This window comes from Lipophrys pholis (genome assembly GCF_963383615.2).
Source record: "Lipophrys pholis genome assembly, chromosome: 1".
Classification (NCBI taxonomy): domain Eukaryota; kingdom Metazoa; phylum Chordata; class Actinopteri; order Blenniiformes; family Blenniidae; genus Lipophrys; species Lipophrys pholis.
In genome coordinates this window covers 8,856,601-8,874,993 of record NC_137635.1, presented here as the reverse complement: position 1 = coordinate 8,874,993, position 18,393 = coordinate 8,856,601, and the positions used below count along the sequence as shown (strand labels likewise).

The following is an 18,393-nucleotide window of genomic DNA, read 5'->3' as shown; positions in this document are numbered from 1 at the left end:
AAATGTCTTCTTTGGGACGAGGTAGCCTAAAATATACAAAAAGTTGAGTTTATTTATTTTTTCCACGCTAAGTAGAGGGCTGTGTGGACGTTATAAGGAAATAAACATGTGTCAACAGTGAATCATGAAAAAAATCCTGCAGTGGTCTTTCAGAATAAGCAAAGAACTCTTGATTCTGTCAGCATAATATCATCCTGTGAAATATTGATGGATTTCTTTTCTGCCTCCCGAGCCTCAGCAAGTGATTGCACATTTTTCAATAGCTGTAAAAGGTAGGATTTATGTGATTATGTAACCTGTGTGGTAAGAGACATAAGCCTGTCAAGTGTGCCTCAGTGAGCATGCATTAAATTAAACTATATATTTTTAACTCACAGGACTGTGAGTCCCAACTAAGCCCATCCGAGTTCTCTCTCCCACCACGGGTCTGTGCTGTGTTGATCAGATTTACACCAATCATTAATTCACCAGCTTAATTTAGAGTCTTTTAGGCCTCGCTCCAGGACTTTGTGTGAACATGTGTACCCGTCGGCGCTCCGCACAGTGTGATGCTCGCCCACTAATGCTTTCTAATCCCTTCACCCCCAGTTCAAAGCACCTCTATTGCCCCTGATCTGCCCCCTGTCTAGCCATAGGTATCTGCAGCTCTGCATACAGGGAATTGTGAAGGATTAAGAGTTAAATGTGTTTTCCTGAGTCAGAGGGACTCCATGGTTTAGTCGCTGCCCACCGATTGCCTCGGACTTTGTTTTGATGGGCAGAGGAGAAGCTTTCCCATGTAGCGCTAATGTAAATTAGTTCCGCCTGTTGATTGGTCAGGAAGGTGCACAACGTGACACACTTGCATAATGCTTGGAGTTATTTTGTTTCAAAGGTGTGTTCTGTCTTGGTGTCATCCTGTACCGTTGGATTCTGGGAGGTTTTCTTTCTTCCAGCACATCAGTTCCAGCAGTTAGATTTGGATCTGAGCAGGAAGGGTTTTTCTTTAGACTGCTAACCAGATTGTGCAGATCGATTACCGGTACATTGACTATCTGGTTTCCAAGTGCTGCAGGAAACTCCTCTCAGATTTGTTAGACATAGAAACAATCGTTTCACAACCCTTTTTTTTCATTTACAGTGAATAAGCAGACAGTGGTAAGACTTAACGGTATAATTTCAGGAATGTTATATAATACATGCGACCTGTCTGAGGAGTTACTCTTCATCGGGTCTAAACAAGGATCATTGGAAAGACGAGGATCTCACGCAGACTATGCACCAGGATTTGTTTACCAAAGTAGCAAATAGTTGGAAATGCATATAAATCCACTTTTAATATTTAATAAATCTTTGTCCCAATATGTCCTTGTATTTCATTTGAATGAGTCTCTGCTGGAGGGGCTCAGATTGGTTAGATTATATTGTGGATTGTGGTACTTAGACACAGATTTAAGTGAGCGGTTGAGAAAACCACAAAGCAAGTAATTATTGTCGACCATAAATAACGAGAAGAAAGTTTGAATTGCCCCCGAGGCTGTGGGTAAGCTTTACGTGGGGTTATTGGAAAGGTGAATCATTTCCAGAGAGTTGCTGGTTGTATGCGTCAGTTTTCATGAAAAGTTTGAGTCTGGACATTTGTTTTGTTTGTTAGGTTGTGTATTGTGCTGCAGGAATTCAGAAAGATTCTGTATTCATATTGTCATAGTTCAGTTTGCCAGGAGGAAGCCTGCCTGCGTGTACAGAAGCACACAGCAGCTTGTATCTCATTGCAAACATCCCATCAACCTGTCGCGAGCAGCAGGAAGATATTCAAGAAGAATTTCCATGAACATGCGACGTGTGGGCAACGCACTCAAATGTCCGGTCCAGTATTATCCCAGGATATGATGGTTCTAGTGTTCACACACAACCAGAGGGTAAAATATGAGCGATTTGACTTGTGACACAATAAACTGTAAAGTCAGCAGGTGATATTTGTGAGCTATGATAAGAAATCGCTGCGCAATCTTTGCCTCTCTGCCACTGTTAGTGCAGCCGCCGGTCAGTACGAGCCCTCGGTGGTCCATTAAAAGTAAATGTCCGGCAGACATACATCTATTCTGGCAATTCAGCTATTGAAAGGACCCCTTTCTCTGGGTTTGACCCTGATTCTGCACAAAAGCCAAACTGAGATGAATTGTTGTGGCGTCTCTCTTGTGAGTGGACCCTGCCAGCCCTTGCTCCAGTCAGCCACCCCACCACCCCCACCCCAACCCGCTGCCTTTATGTACTGACCCCCTAATCCACAGTGGAATGTCACAAGCCCCAAAAGTGTACCGCATCTTAGGTTTATGGCCGATGTGCATGTGTGGTACCGTTTTATTTGCGTAGAAAGACTGTACTGCTTTTTCATTTGACATGATCTTCTTCCAACCGACTGAGCTTATGATTATGGGCCTCACGGCTCCGTTCAGGAGCCATTGTGAATTCCCCTTCAGGAGAGACTCTCGGCAGAGTCCTCGTCTCCACGGGGTTAAGCACAACAGTGGTCTGTGTGGAGGCGGTCAGGCGTGCCCCAGCACTGATTAGACACAAATAGAGGAAACAGAAAAACCACAGCAGCCTTTGCTGCTCCGCTAAACGGTAGAACTGACAGTGGAGAGTTATGCTGTATTTTCTTTTTCCTCTTCTTTTTTTTATTTTTTTTTGACTTGCCACCGTCTCCAATGACTGTCCTTGCAAAGTGCCAGCCATGCATAGTATTTAAACCTATAGTCTTTATGATATAAATATGCATCCCATTTTGAAAACAAACGGCTAAAAAGCAATTCTTGATTGTTTAAATAGTTTTGTGGGTTGTTGTTTTTTTCAGTTTAATTCAGGCAGACTGCCTTTGTGATATTATTGCTTTGTGCAAGATCCATGCTGGCTAAGTAGGCCAGTACACAGTGGAGTTCATACTATAAAGTTGAGCTTTATGACCTGACACAGTAGTTCGGAGCAATCTGTTGACTGAGACAGTTTTACCAGCCAGACGTTGAAGTGCGATTTGCACGAGTTGCTAAACTCGAATCAAATTCACCCTTTTCATTTTTAGGTTAGACCTAGGAATAGCCGCCAGGCTCTGCTAACAAGACCTGAGGGGCCTGGCACCGCTGCACACAACCAACAACGATGTAGGCCATGGACCGCTTCCACAGTGTAGTGGCCTAAAACTGCTTTTGGATGTCACGCCAGTGAAACCCAGCCCGATCAACAGTGATTTACTGAAATATACTAACCCAGTCTGCGTTTCTGATCACACCCCAGTTTTCTCACCTCGCACTGCAGAGGTGTTTGTGAATAGCTGCAACGAACGTAATGGTTTCCTGTGAAACGTCAGCTGGAAAAAAAAAAAGAGAAAGAAGCTATATTCAGATGCCGACCACGCGCCTCGAATACAGTTCCGAGTCTTGAACCTGTGCTTCTTCCGCCTGCGATCTATTGTTTGAGGAGGTGAAATGAGACACTTGACGCCGCAGTGCCAGCCACACTTCAGTGGGATCAGTCGCTCCCGTCCTCTCATCCAGCACAGCTGGGTTTAATTCACCAAGCCCAGATTGTAAGCCGCGGGGTTGTCGGGAGTCATTTTATTAGCAGTTTCAGCCGTTTTCAGCCTCTTGAGTCAGAGCTCAGCGTTGCTAAGCAGATCGGCTTGTTTTCCTGTGTAATCGATACGAGCCACGCTGGAGAGAGAAGCCACACACGCAAAGTCGCAGTTTAAAAAAAAAAAAAAGTCTTTTCACCGAACATGTTCACGTTTTCAAGGAACAAGTGAGCTGAAACCACAGGAACCTCACACGGCATGCTCCCTCCCAGCTGCAGGCAGTGATACACGCCTGGAAGTATACTGTAATGATGGGTTGGAGTCATTTCCATGATGGATGACATCTGACTTGGTTTATTATTGGTATGGCTGCAGCCTGGTTGCCTGGTGCCACAGAAGGTTGTTCAGCCGGCACTTCATGTTTATTTACAAGGGCAAGCCGGTAAACATTTAGTAGCCGTGTGAAAATGAATTCTCCCATCACGTAAAACATAACGTTACCCCGCAATACATGCAAAACCATTTGAACACGATGAGGCAGATTGCAGGGAGTTGTTTTGTGTGCCTCGAGTCTCTGTTTACTGAAGCACACAGCTTCAAGTTGCCTGGCTACCGACTCGGGAACATACAGCATGTAGGTGCTCTTGTATAACCTCTTTAAAACTTTAATGCGGCACAGTTTTTTGTTTGCAATCCTATATTGCTTCGTATTATGTCGGTAAACACAATTGGAGTTTGTCTTGCTGCCTTTTTCTGTCGCATTTAAAAATGCTCGCATGTATGATTGAACACTTTGCAAATCCAAAGCTCTGTAACGTTTCCCCTGCCTTCAGTCCGTAAGCAACAAGTTGAAGTCCTTTGTTATCGCTCGGGTCTTTATTATTGCCCCGAATCCAATAAAGTAAAAACTCTTCACACATGCAGAAGTGGCATTTTTTTGCTCTGAAGGTCAGATGTTTTATTGGTGACCTTTTGCTCTCGTAATCAGAACATCCTTGGCAGTCCCATAACTCTGCAGTTAAATTGTCATGTGAGTGAAATGAGAATGAGTTTGCAGTACTTTGTGTCGCCTGTATTCAGATGAGAAAGTGGCCTATTCCTTTTTGAAAGTTGTATACCTTTCCACTGAAGTCAGCATGCAAACAGTCATTTTGTCCCTGACATCATTTATTACATCAGTTTGAAGCATCCGGCCTGAACAAATGAGCGCTTCATAGAAAAGAGGCTTCCCTCTGTTGCCATTGGTTTTAACGGTTATGGGTTTTGTTTTGTTATTTTCAAGGTGAAGGATCTGACCAAGTTTTTAGACCCCAGTGGCCTCGGAGTCATCAGCTTCGAAGACTTCCATCGCGGAATCTCTGCCATCAGCAATGGAGGTGAGTTGGTACACGTCCTCTATCCTGTTTCTTCCTTTTCGTGGACTCGGGGAGCTATTCATGCCTAGACTACCCGCATCACTGACCAAAAATGTGGAGGTCTTTAATATCTTGTATTGTGGTAGGTTAGCTGTGGTCAATGGGCCTCAAATCTGCTTCAGCAGAAAATTCTCTGACCCACATCATCTGCTGTCCTACAGTATATTTACATGGGCACATCCAAGCCTTATTTTCTCAATCTGGTTTAATCTCAGCATTACACACGGTGCTGAGGATTGCTGTCAGCGCAGTATGTTCATGATATCGCTCAGCCGAGGTGAAGGATTTTCAGTGGGAGAGGAGCAGGCTGACCCAGATTCTTTTACTGGACTCAAAATTACGTTGTTCGTCTTTTTCCAGTCTGATGGACTCCTGCTCGTCTCTAAACTCGGAGTGGACAACTAATTTTCCCAAACGACCACATAAAAAAAAAAAAGAAAAAAGAAGAGCACTCCTATAGAGCGCCGAGACATGAGTTGACTTGAGTTTTACTAAATAGGAATTATCTTTTGATTAAAAGCATTTTTTACTATAGCAAATGGAAGGTAACAGATTTACATTGAAAGGTCATTAAACATAAAGCATATTATTGCAGTGCTGTGAAACACCAGTTTTATGACGTAACAATTGCTGGCTCTTCTCGCCAAGGTGCTAGATGCAACCAGTCATTTAATTATAACAAATAATATGACAAATGTGACCATTTTAGATGTTCTAAAGCCAATAATTACAGTAATATTTCATTTGAGGATTGCCCCTTTTGATGCCCTGGTCAATAATGTTTTTCACCTTCATACTCTACGTTGTGAAATTAGAAATTTCTCTTTTTTTATTTTTTTTTTTATTTTTATTTTTTAAGAATTTTTAATCCAGTCTTCAGTTTAGTTTATATTCAGATTGTAAAATCTTGTATAATGCCTCTCAATTATAAAGTATTTTAAAAAGATTTATTTTAATGTGTTTTTATTTAAACAAACATTAAACAACTTTAACGTTTGTACCCTACAACATTTTCCCCCGTTCATTACATCTGAAAAATGTGTGTCATAGGCAACCAAGTGATTTCCTGCTGTTGCCACTTCAGTTAGATTGTGTGACGTAGCGTGCTGGGTTATTTTTGCTCATTGGCTCGAGTGCATTTGTCAGTTCCACAATAGCCTGAAAAAAAGCCTCCACGAAGCTGCTAGTGTCATGAATAACCGTAGGTTTACACGCAAGGATTGGAAGCTCCACTAATGAGTCATCTGTGATCAGGTTACAGCACATTTCTTGGGCTTTCACCTGTGAAAACATTTGGTTCCTTGTCAAAATGAAAAGTAAGACGAAATCGATCAAGCAAATCAGAGTGCTCAAGTTTCAATCCAGATATTGATTTAGAAACGGTTCCTCTCTCTGGTTTTTACCATCGTCAGCAAATAGTTCAAATCGAATCTGCAGGTTCAGAAGTTTCTGTGTTTTAGCATCAGGTTCTTTGTGAATTTCTGGTGTTCTTGAATTCAAATCCTCTCTAAATGTTCAGGTGACCTCATATGTAATATTTATAATTGTTGTTGGAGCCACAGAAAGTCATCCTCACTCTTAGAGGGTTAAATTATGACTGTTTACCACAAGACTTTGCGCATGTGTCGGACAGATTGCCTGGTCCTGTTTTTTTTTTTTCACACTTCATAGTGGAATAATATGAAGATGTAGCAGGTTACACCAGATCCTGGATGCTTGACACACATACAGTGTGGTGCTGGAGTCACTGAGAAGAGTAGAAACATTGCCTCCGACCACACTGGCCTATTGATGGGTAGAACTGGTTTCCCAGGACTTTCTGGGTTGCACAGCTCTGGTTACCCAGACCATGAATAAGTCATGCCCTGGAAAGCATCAGATGCAAAGACACATGGGCCGATTGGCCAGCTTTCAGAGCGGGAGTGGCAGAGAGATGAGGTTCAGGCAGAGAGTCCTTTTCACCTCAATTATTTACGTCCTTTCTCCCTCTTTGTCCTTTCCTCTCTGGCCTGTATTTAGATTCCTCACTGCACTTTCAAGGTTGTGTTGAGAAATCACAGTGGAAGCCAAGAAACATTTCAACAAAGCAAAGTACAGTTTTCCAAAAGGATTTACTTACTAGACGGTAGCCACTGAACTCTGATGTTTCTGTGGTCGAGTGATAATTTGAACAAAGTAAGTTTGGTTTGCGTCTGTGGCTTGGTTTGTGCACATCCCGTAACAACCATGACATTGTTGTGAATACAGCAAAGACTCATTGTCCCGTATTTCTGGTAACTCGCTGCAATGTTCTTTGCAGTATTTCTCTGCGTGAATCGGATAATTCCTGCTTTCCTGCTGGAGGACCGTTTCTCATCAGTGTGTGAAGATCCAACCTTCACTGTAACTTCCCAAGTCGCTCACACGACCCTGACAGGATTGCCGTTTGCTCGTCAGGTTTTTTTTCTTGCGAAACAATCAGTTATTATCTTTTCTCACAATCTACTTGTTCCATTCCTTTGCGGCTGCCTCCGTTGCTGTAAACAGGAGAGAACCTGCGGTCGACTCTTAATATAAACTGCATTGCACACCGCTTACACTTTAATTTCTGCTCTGCTTTGCCCTGGAACAGCTACCTTTTAATAAAGACATATCTGCAGGCTGTGGAAATGCCTTGCACCCCATAGTTGCTGTGTCATGTCTGGAACAACAAGACCTGCTTCAGAGAATATGACGCCGGCTCATTTCACCTGGAACACCTGCAATGTGTACGACTGTCACAGAGCGAAGGCTTACATCAGACCCCGAGGCACGGAAACCCTTGGGTCTGCTGGCAGAGGACTGTTTGTGTTCTGTTCTCTCACTAGGGTGCTATTCACAGCTCTGTTTACTAGATACAGGAGCTGCACAGGCTGATGGGACTTCTGTTGGCCCGTCTCGGGTTACACTGCTGTGTCTTTGCTATATTGATGAACTGGATACGGGCTGCTGTGGTCCAGCTGCTTTTTATTGTTTTATTCTGCTCGTGCTCATCGCTTGACATTCTATAGCCCTTGAAGCGGCAGTGTAAAAGTTGCGTAAGGTTTGCTGGCGCACCACACTGAGACTGTAAATGTGCCAGAGGAGGGCAGCTCGGGCACAAACTCCTGAATGTGCTGATTGCAGACTTGAGTTAACACATCGGAGACGGCAATGCTTCATAAAGCATTCTGAGTTAGTAATGATGTAAGGCTCATTTGAAAACGTCGTGGCCTTTTATTTATAGTCATAAATCTATAGTCATAAATATGACTATAGTGTAATAAAAAGCAAAAAGTACGTCTCACATTGGTTTTTATCTTGCTCAGGTAAAGTGGTTGGTTGTTTTCTCACCATTAACTCCTGCAGGCCGTTGTAATGACTTGTATATGGGGGCAAAACGCTTTTTCACAGCTTTTTGGTAGTTTTTAAATGTTTAGATGTGTGTGCATGCCAAATATTGTATTTTGAAGTTTGCTCTAAAGACATCTGAGATATTTACAGGCCTTTTGTAAGATGAGAGAGTCTGCGTGTTTCATATACCTTCTGAGACACCTTCCTTGTTTTCTTCCTGTAAATTGACTCTCTGTTTGCACACGAACACTGGTACTATACACACCGATGCTGTGTTTGTTCAACCTCCTTTGCTGTTTGTCTTTGTTTATCTTGCACACGGTAAACCCGTCCTCTTCCTCTCTGTCGACAGGCCCAGAGCCGCAGCTCTACGTCGGCTACAGTCCCGGGGACGGAGCTGTGAGCTGTCCGGAGGAGTACGACGAGGTGAGGCCGCTTCCCCCGCCGTGGTTGTCTGCCGCCCAGTTGTTGGTGCCACTTCAGTTCCTGTTGGTGTACTCAGCAGTGCAGGAGAAAGGCCTCCCGCTGAACTCCCAGTGCACTCTCACGCTTCCCACTGTAATTCACTGGGCGGCTCACAAAGCTATCATTACCACCCTGTGAATACTGCACACACTCAACAGCCCGGTCTGGCCCTCACCAAGTAGCATCTGGCAGGCCAAGGCTTTTCAGTATTCTTTCACAAATATTGAATTAGCTGGAGTGTGTGTGTGTGTGTGTGTGTGTGTTTTTACAGTTGTGGGTGGAATATCTGGAATTCTTGTCTCCTCTCTTGTGGATGAAACTTGTATTTTTAACCATCGTTTCTGCTATTGTACGCCCTTCAAGCATGGCTGGATGACGGCTTGTTTTAGTGGCTTTGTGTTGCACAGTGTCAGCACCCTCTGTTGATGATATTCAGAAGTGCCGACCCATGTGCCGTTGTAATAACTCTGCTTCAGTACTGCCTACTGTATGCAAGAGTAGATAACTGCATTAATAGATGAGGTGTTATTGCAAAATATTTCAATATATCTCTGTGCCTTTGTAAATCTAAAGTTGGAACTGATCCCAGCAGACCCTGGGGTGGGGCAGGTCGGTCTGCTGGGGGCAGTCCATCACAGGATGAACAAACACACACCTCTACGGACAATTGAAGTTCCTCAAATTCATGTTTCTGGACTGTGAAAGTAAACCAAATGACCCAGAGAGAGCATGCATAGATGAACATGCAAACCAAATACAGAAAACCCCTCACAGTTCAATCCTGAATCAGTCTGGGCTTATTATTGCTGAGTGCTTAAAGAACTTCTAAAGTGAATTAAAAGTTGGAAAAATAAGCAGAAACTATTAAATGAACATTTTTAGATGAATATTGGACAACCAGAAGATAACTGGTGTAACTACCTGTTGCGTATATGAATTTCAGAGGATACAAATGTAAGAATATATGCACAACTGCTTCATTAATACTTTTTTGTACTGTAAATTTTTCTTGGTGTATTCAACATCTATTGGTTGAGGATATGCATTTGTGGCTGTGTTTTTTGTTTTTTCACATCAATAATTTTGTAGTTATTCATGAACAGCACAGCAAATGTTTCACTTGGGCACCATGTCCATCATGTTCTATTCTATACAATTGGTACATGAAACCATTAAGGCAACATTTGTCTGTTTCTGTGTGATTCGTTCATATCACAGTGCAGGTAGAACTCTGGGTCTTCAAACAGGACTTCAATTCAAAAGTTTCTCATTTGTTATTGACTACAGGGATTATTGCAGGTTTCCTGTTTCTAGATGGGGTTGGGGGGGTCAAACACATGACTGCAATCTCAACATGAAGCTAATTTAAATGAAACGTTCTTGTCCAAAATGCAGTGAAATGTCCAGGAAAGTTCTCCTATAGCTGTTGCATTATGATGTTTTTACAGGCTCACCCTGGCAGCGGGGCTTTGGAGCTACTCTGGTAGTTTGATCGCATCGAGGTAGCCTGCTCACCGGCCGATATCCCAACTCGGGTCTCAGTGTTGTTTTGTCTCTGCTCGTCTCAATGTTTGCGCTGAAAATTTTACTATTTTCTTAGTGGTTCGGCTGGATTGGAGCCTCTTGTGGGCCTGTTTCAGCCCCCTCACCTTATGTTTGACACCCATGTTCTAACGGTGTGCTTGTACCAAGTCATTTAATGAGCGCGATCGTTTTGGTTATGGTTATTATTAAAATTGCCTAAAACAATATGCAGAATTGAGATTTTTGGTGCAACACTTCCAGTTCATAACGTGAAGTCTCCATAGAAAGTCCCCTGCTGCTGTTTACTGGAAGGCGGCAGCGGAGTTTTTGGGAAGTTTGTGTATGTTTGAAGTAGACGCCACACCTGTGTCCGTGGCCTTGTTTTTTCCTCCAGTTTCTGGCAGAAAAGGTTTCCTCTCTCAAAGGCGGTGCTGTTCGCTCCCTGTTTGCTTTCAAAACAGGCAAGGTGAGGCTGTTGAGCTGAGGCCTGGCATCGCAGCAATGAAACGCCCCAGCCACCACATTCTTACACTTTAATGACAAATATTTTCACATGTTTCTTAGGTTCACATTTTAGTCCCGAATTAGAATTTTTGAAAGTAATATTGACACCACTGAATCACTGCCGTTTGTCCGAGGTGTGGATGTATTCTCCGTCTGTTTTCCAAAACGGTTTATGATGATGTATAGCTCTTATTCACTGTGCAGCCCGGAGTGTGTTGACCATAGTTTAATGATTTATTCTGTCACACCGGGGCAGAGCGTGAAGCTCCCATGAATCAGGAAAGATTAAACCGTTCCCCGGCTGATTTGGTTTATGTTCCCTCAGCTGTGAGCTGTCAGTAGCTCATTGTAGCTGACTGCTGTTACACTTTGGACTTTGTCGCTGTCTCCGCCCCTTTGACCACCCAGTGGAGCTGAACGAGGTGTGACACGGTTTCCCCCTCTTAACCTACTCCCACCTTCACTCCTTCCGAGAGTAAAAGTGAGGAAGCAGCCGTTGTAGGAGTTGTTAAGTCGGCTCTCATGGCACAACACTTTCCCTGTCAGTGAGAGTGGGCAGTGAAAATGGTTCTGGCCATGGTGGATATCCCTTTTGGTCCCTCTTCCCTGGATACGTCGTGCGGACTGGTACTCTGTTCTTCAGTGTGACTCACTTGTCTTGCCTTGATGATTATTTCACAGCTTTGATGCTCGCTAATGTGGCTGTACCTGCCGACGGCCTCAGATGTCCATTTTTGGCAGGTGTCAGTGTAGCATTTGGTGTCTGTTGTTTGGAAAGCCATACGCTTGCTCTTTTTGTTTGCACTTGTTGCTTGAAGCTTTTGGTGCAGCAGGGTTTTCTCAGGTCTGCCATTACGAACACGGGAGCGTGTTTATTCCCTGCGACTTGTTTAGTTGTTAAAGCAGTTGGCGTCGTTACCTCTTCTCCAGACGCTGAATTGCCAAAATTGTTGCTTTTCTTGAAAGTCTGATCAATTTATAGTTTGTTCTCTGCCATGTACCTCACATAAATGTAATTACATTTTGGACTTAAAATGTAGCTTCAGACATGACACAAACCTTCACTGATTACTTACTTTATCTTGTAATTATGTGAACATGACAGCCTGCACAGCTTTTCTATAGCGGAGCAGGCTTCTTAAAGCCACACAATTTTTTTTAATGAGTATTTCGAGAGTTTTTGTCTCCATCTATTGCTTTTCACCTTTAGATCTTGTAACATTTTCTGAAAGACTGTTGTGTTTTTTGTGGCCATGTTGAACCATCGTTTCTGTTCGTGCAGCAAAATGAGGTGACGGACAGCGCATACCTGGGCTCCGAGAGCACCTACAGCGAGTGTGAGACTTTCACCGATGAGGACACGGGGGCCCTCGTGCCCCCCGAGATGCACGAGGATGTGGAGACGGACAGCGGCATCGAGGCGACGCTCCACGACCCTGAAGACGGAGGGAACAGGTTGGTATACATGCTTCACTTTGTGTTGATTATGGAAGTAATTCCTGGAGGAATACAGACCCGCTACTGTGTGTCTTTGCCCCCAAATGACTTCTGTCGGACAACATACATTCTAATCCACTTTTCTTGAGAATTAGATCGTCATAATGCTCGTAATCACTCTCAGCCTCAGAGTTTCTAGAGAAAAAAAAGTGTGCGTTAAATCTCCAGCCAAAGGTTCACCCTGAACCTGCCCTGCACTGACCTTTCACACCGGTCACGTGAATTCTTGCGTGCTCGGCACTCAATCACTTGTTTCTATTTGGGTCAGCAGACAGTCAGATTAAATGCAGGCTGTATTGACTCGGTGCCTTGAATTCCCCTGGATACGCCAGGATGTATCCATACCTCCATTAACCCTTTCATTAATGCTATTTGGTTAAACTCTGCTGTAAACCTTGGACATAGCATGCATTTATACTCAAATATCGTTTTTATTGGCTGAAAAGAAACCCTTCCTCTCTGAATCCTTGCTTATGGCATATTCCATTATTTATGACGATCGTGAGCTACTTTCAGTGTTATCCCTTCTGGATTTGGAAGAATGAGGACAACCTGATGTGTTTTTAAGGAACCCATTGTGAGCCGTCCTTTATTTTTTGGTGAAACTTCTCTTGCATTTATTGGATTTGCTTTTTGCAGTGGGGCGTGCTCGGAGTAGCATTAGAAAGCACAAGTAGACAGAATTTTAAATGTTTACTATTCCTGTGTTCACCATCTATTACTAACCAGCTGGAGTGACACTGCAGACATCCTGAAATACAGCTGTCCATCCGTGGTTAAGTCACTAATCACTAATTAACCGGCTTTGTTTGATGAAGAGGAGTCATTTAAATGTGTCGGTCTCTTAATGTGGGATCCGTTTGAGGAGGTAGTGTCAACATTTTCTCTGTGTATTTGCACAGGAGTGCTCTTGTTGGTGTGTTGTTTTTTTGGTGTTTTTTTTTTAGGGTGAACACCGGGAAGGATGTGCAAAGCACTCTAGCTTTATCTGCTGAGTGTGTGACCTGTCTGTCCGGTTCCATGACGGATTGGAGTGGTCTGCCTGGCATAGATGTGTTTGGACTTCCTATTCCATGAATAAGCCTTGAATTCCAGGAAGTGTTGAGTTAGCTCTTTTTCTCAGTTTCCCCCCCTTTTTTTTTTCCTGTGGCAGTTGCTGATCTGATTCTCCCCTTCACTCTCTCACTGACTTTGCTAAATCATGAGGGGAATGGATCTTAGCTCACACTGTATAACTGCATGACCTTCGTAATCTTTCGTTTCAGCCATTTCTTATGCGATAATGGGTAACTCATAATGGCCAAAGCAGCAGATGAGACCTTTCCTCTGTCGGCAGAGGAGTCGCGTTTTGGGAGCAAGCGTGTTCTTCTACAATGATTAATCAGTAGAAATTCCTAATAGTTACTATGACTAAAATGTAATCTTTGAGTCATTGTTGCCACGGTCTTTAGCAGTGTTCCTAATGCATGCATGCAGGAGCAAACATTAGTCTGGGCTGTGTGAAATGGATTAATTTAAACATTTAGTCTGCAGCAACTTGATTGTTTTAGTTTGGGGGGGGGGGGGGGAGTCCTTGGTGTGTAGTTTAGTCTTGGACTGATTCAATCTTTGAGCCCCCATTGTTGTTATTTTATTAAGATATGATTGAAAAGATTTACTAGCTATGAACTATTTTATCATTTATGATACATTAGTAATCTAACTGTTCAGAAAATCACCATTTCAGGATAATGATACATTTCTATAATACAATCTGCAGATTATATTTGTGTTATTTCATTATCAAAGTAGGTGAAATGATATCAAATCATGATCTCTATTTCAGCATCGAGATCACATTTTATAAATAGTTCAGTGACCTTAATCATGGTCGCACTAATCATATAAAACTGTTTGTTCAGCATATATTAGCCTCAGTTTTCCTTAACGTTTCGAATTAGAATGCAACTTGTCATAAACAGCCTGTTGATTCCTGTGATGAAGGAAGTTAAACTGTATGTAAAGCCATATTTTGCTGTTCAGCCTGGTTAGCTGAGCTAACCCGAGCTAGAGTCTGCAGCCAAAGAGGTATTAAGGATAGGACTATATGCACAGAACTAGGGATTAAGAATCTAACAGGATTAGCCTCCCCCTTCCTTCTGTCCTGCCGCTGTGTCCTCACACACATTGACAGTCAGCAGGACTGTCTGTCGGCCGTCGCTTAGCCTCAAATCTGATTAAGCCACTCAGTGGACCCTCGCAGGTTCAGCCTGGCGTCTTTGGGGTGGCACAGACGACACGTCAGCCATGTTGCACCGGACACTGGTTTTTTAGAAGCCGTTCCCTTTTTGTTTTGTCCAAATTGGGGACTTGTGGTTTTCAGCTTGGTGTAACCTGTGAAACTTCAGGATTCCACTCTGGTTGTCAGGGGTTTTAACTCCAGTTGCTCCGAGGCTTTCACGCCAGGGCAGTGGAGGGCGTGGGGGGCGTGGGGGGCGTGGAGGGCGTTCAAAGATGCGTTCTCTCTCCTCACCATCCCTCTGTGTGAGGGACCTCAATATGGGGCCCACTAGTCAGAGCCTGAGTAAAGGGTAAGTTGTGTGCTGTTTAACCAGCCTGTTTTTCTGTTTCGTCACTGCAGCTATAACTGAATGTTCTTGTTTTAAAACAGAAAGAACATCCAAGTATTATGTTTGTTGTCTGGTTTGAGTTTGTACCAGGAGAGTATGATTTAGCTTTGAGTCAGATACTATCTATGCTCTTGTAAACTTGCAAAATGAACTGTGCCACCGTATGCTAAGAAAGCAAGCTTTTCTGCTGATTTCCACTTCCTCATCCTGTGTGTGTGTGTGAGATCCAACATATCCTATACTACAACAGAATAGACCAGCTTTCCTGTTAAATGAAATCAAGATGTTTCTGTAGTAAAACTGTTGTGGCTGAAATTACAACCATAGATTTAATGTTAAGTTAATTGGGCACTCCGCTGGGAGCATCTCTTGCCCCCTCTGACCCTGAGGTGGATAAAGGTGTATGGAAGATGGATGTTTGGATATGAAGCCCACCCTTTTGATTTTGCTATGTGTTGTGAAAAATAACAATTAAATGTAAGAGTTAAAATGTTTTTCCCGTCTGTGCACGTTCCCCATATCAAACAGCATAAAGACTCATCTGGTATGTGTCACAGGCTGCTGTTACAGGGCAGCACAAGAAGACACGCTGTGCCACTTAAAGCAGCCTTCAGGATTATTGTGAATTAACAGATTACCATTGAAAAGGAGTGATCGAACTTGTCCAGATTGCTGCTCCTCCAGGGTGAAGATCAGTTTAGATTGTTTGGGACTTACAGCCAAATGTAGTTTGCCTTGAGCATCCGTGTAGCGTTTGGTTTTCTAAATGCAGTCGAAGTCTTTGTTGCCTGAATCAGGCCGTTTTCCCTCTCAAGTCAGCTCTGTTATTGTTATGCACAGAAAAGCACACTCAGTAATGCAGCCATGCCTTTGTGTGTCCTCAGGTTTTCCCTGAACTCTGAGCACCACAACCACTCGCTGGTGGCGGTCCTGGGCGGAGAGGAGGAGCACTTCGAGGACTTCGGGGAGAGCAACACCTCGGAGCTGCTGCTGGAGAGCAGCGTGGAAGTGGCCGAGGGCGAGGGAGACACGTCGGTCACGAAGCCCCTCGAAGAAGTGGATGGCTCGTCCCTGCTCTCGCCCAGGTAGGAGCCCAACATCTGTTTACACCTCAGCGTGGACTGACGGAACATTTTTGTTTAGTTGTGCTAAATAGCTTCTACATTCTCATCTGGGGGAAAAAACTAAATCTGTAATTTTGTGGAGAACAGTGTTTTTACCAACCTGTTTTTGTTATCAGTGTTTCCTGATAAGAAGTGTGACACTTACATTCTCAGCTGGACTGTCCAGACCACAATGCTCCTCTTCACATTCTTCAGAGAAAAGGTTTCTTTTTGTACAAAGACGGTGAGCTCAGACTGATAACATCTATCAGGAGACGTCCTTCCACCACTGTCTGCCTCCTTTCTCTGGCCAAGGGCAAGATAAGATGGAGTTAATGCAAAGTTCATTCCATTAGGCTTACTCACAGTGCAGCTGTACGGCTAAATTCTCCCTTTCCTCACTTAGTTTTGGGGCAGTTTGTCCTAATGGAGTTATTGGAGGCAGCTCAGCTCCAGCTGTGACCGGGTGAACGCTTCACTGAAGGCACCAAACACAATCTGACATGCGTGACCTTCATTCACAACTTCAAGCGCCTATTGTTGCTTTTTCCCGCTTTTTTCCCTTTATCCCTGCTGTTTTTTCCTTCTTTTTTTTTTTTTTCAAGCACTCACTCTAATCTAGATAATGTGTAATTCCCACACTGTGATTTTCTTTACCAGGAAGCGCTTAATGGTTAGTTTTCCCCCCGAACCCACGACAATGTTCAAATAACATGGCGTAATTGGATTGGCGCTAATAACACTGTTTCAGTCGTTGCTCCTAAAGAGGGTTAAAGACTGGAAGTCCAGCCTCTCTCATTTCCTGATGCTTTTAGTAGCCAGTGTTAACATTAGAAAAACACTATGGTCCCGGTGCTCGGAGCCACTGAAAACGCAACTTTTTGAAAATGCGGGCGCTCCGTTGCCGTGTAGACGGTGTAAAACTCTGCTACTGTATACGGAAGTAGTAAATGGTTCTTCTGCACATGCTCAGTAGATGGCCATTCAGAACAATGTTTCCTCCAGTGTCATGACTCCCAGTCCATCTTCTCCTGGGACTTGGTAGTTTTATTTTGACAGTCACTTTAAAAACAATCCAACTTGGTCGTCCGTCCACGAGGATGTTCATAGCGTGTTGTTCTCTGCTGCATGCGTTTGGTTTCATTACAAAAACAAACGGCACCAACTTGTGGCTTTCAAACGCACATTTTATTTTCCCCCAGAAGAAAAGAGCCAGCTTGGTTGTCATGGCAATAAATTCAGTGTCGGTTCATTGGAAGTTGTGCTGTTAATGCATCTCTTCTGAGACTTGCCGTCTGTTTGGACTTCTTCAGCAGACGAGGAGCTTCTTAGTTGTTAAAGCCAGTAAGTGAACGCCGGGATTGCCGAGTCAAACTCTTACAAGGTCAAAAGAGAAATGTGGTGAGGGTTGATGAAAAAGTCTGTAAAGTCTGGCTGAATTTCTAACCGTTGATAAAACTCTACTGCTGCTTCTCTGTGACAACCAAGACGACTTCATCCACTGATGGCACACTTTAATCTTTCTACAAGTCACATTTTAAAATTTTACATGAAAACTACATAGATGCGCCTCAGGAGTAGTAATAGTACTGTAATGTGAAATAAGAATTTTGTAGAAGTTGGAAAAATCCTTGTTGGCGTGTTATTAGATAATGTTGAAGTCGCTGAAACATAATTATTCATACAAGTTGAGCGGAAAAATCTGCTCCTCAGTTCTGTTGAAAAAATCACACAAATAACTGCATCCCACAAACTTCACCCACTCGCTGTGGATGCGTCATCCAGGTTCCCGCCAATCGCACTCACTGCTGGTCGCATGAAGCGGCGCCGCCTACGCACGCCTCCACGTTTATCTCTTTACATATCACACCGAGTCCAGGCTCACATGCTGCTGGGTTGTTTGTGTGAAACCGGCGCACATCCCTGCGGGCGTCGTTTGGCAGAACGCTCCCCCTGTCCGGGTGACGTCGCACGTCTCCGTCGAGTGACTTCCAGCCCGTCACGTAACGCAGCCTTTCTGCTCGCGTGCACGGAAATGTGTGCCAGGTGGTTGTGTAACTCGCACCTGAGTCTCCCTGAAGGAACAAACAGCTGCTAAGAGATGATGGAGAGCGATTCCCAACAATGTAGGATTGACAATATTTATATTAATGACAGTCAAACCATCTTTGCTAAAAAAAACAAATAGAATAATTTCCCCAAATAATAAATGTCTCCTCTTAAGCTTTTTTTTAGCATTATAGCTATTTACTGAGTTGTTGTTTTTTGATAATATTTGAAAGTTAATAATACACATAGTATGTGAATATCACTTTTAAATCCCAGGAGGAGGCGCCACAGTGCTCAGTATCGATGTGTCCGTTCATTTTATCAAACAA

At 43.5% G+C, this 18,393-nt stretch overlaps 1 protein-coding gene across 2 annotated transcripts in view; it reads left to right on the top strand.

Moving 5' to 3' along the window:
* The window catches only part of rab11fip3 (RAB11 family interacting protein 3 (class II)), a 28,496-nt gene that overhangs the window by 4,671 nt on the left and 5,432 nt on the right, over positions 1–18,393 (top strand). For both annotated transcript variants that reach the window (XM_080460477.1, XM_080460476.1), the window contains exons 2-5: positions 4,830–4,923; positions 8,666–8,739; positions 12,089–12,261; positions 15,797–15,997. In XM_080460477.1, the coding sequence (XP_080316603.1) occupies positions 4,830–4,923; positions 8,666–8,739; positions 12,089–12,261; positions 15,797–15,997 (542 nt within the window). The remainder of the gene's footprint in view (positions 1–4,829; positions 4,924–8,665; positions 8,740–12,088; positions 12,262–15,796; positions 15,998–18,393) is intronic.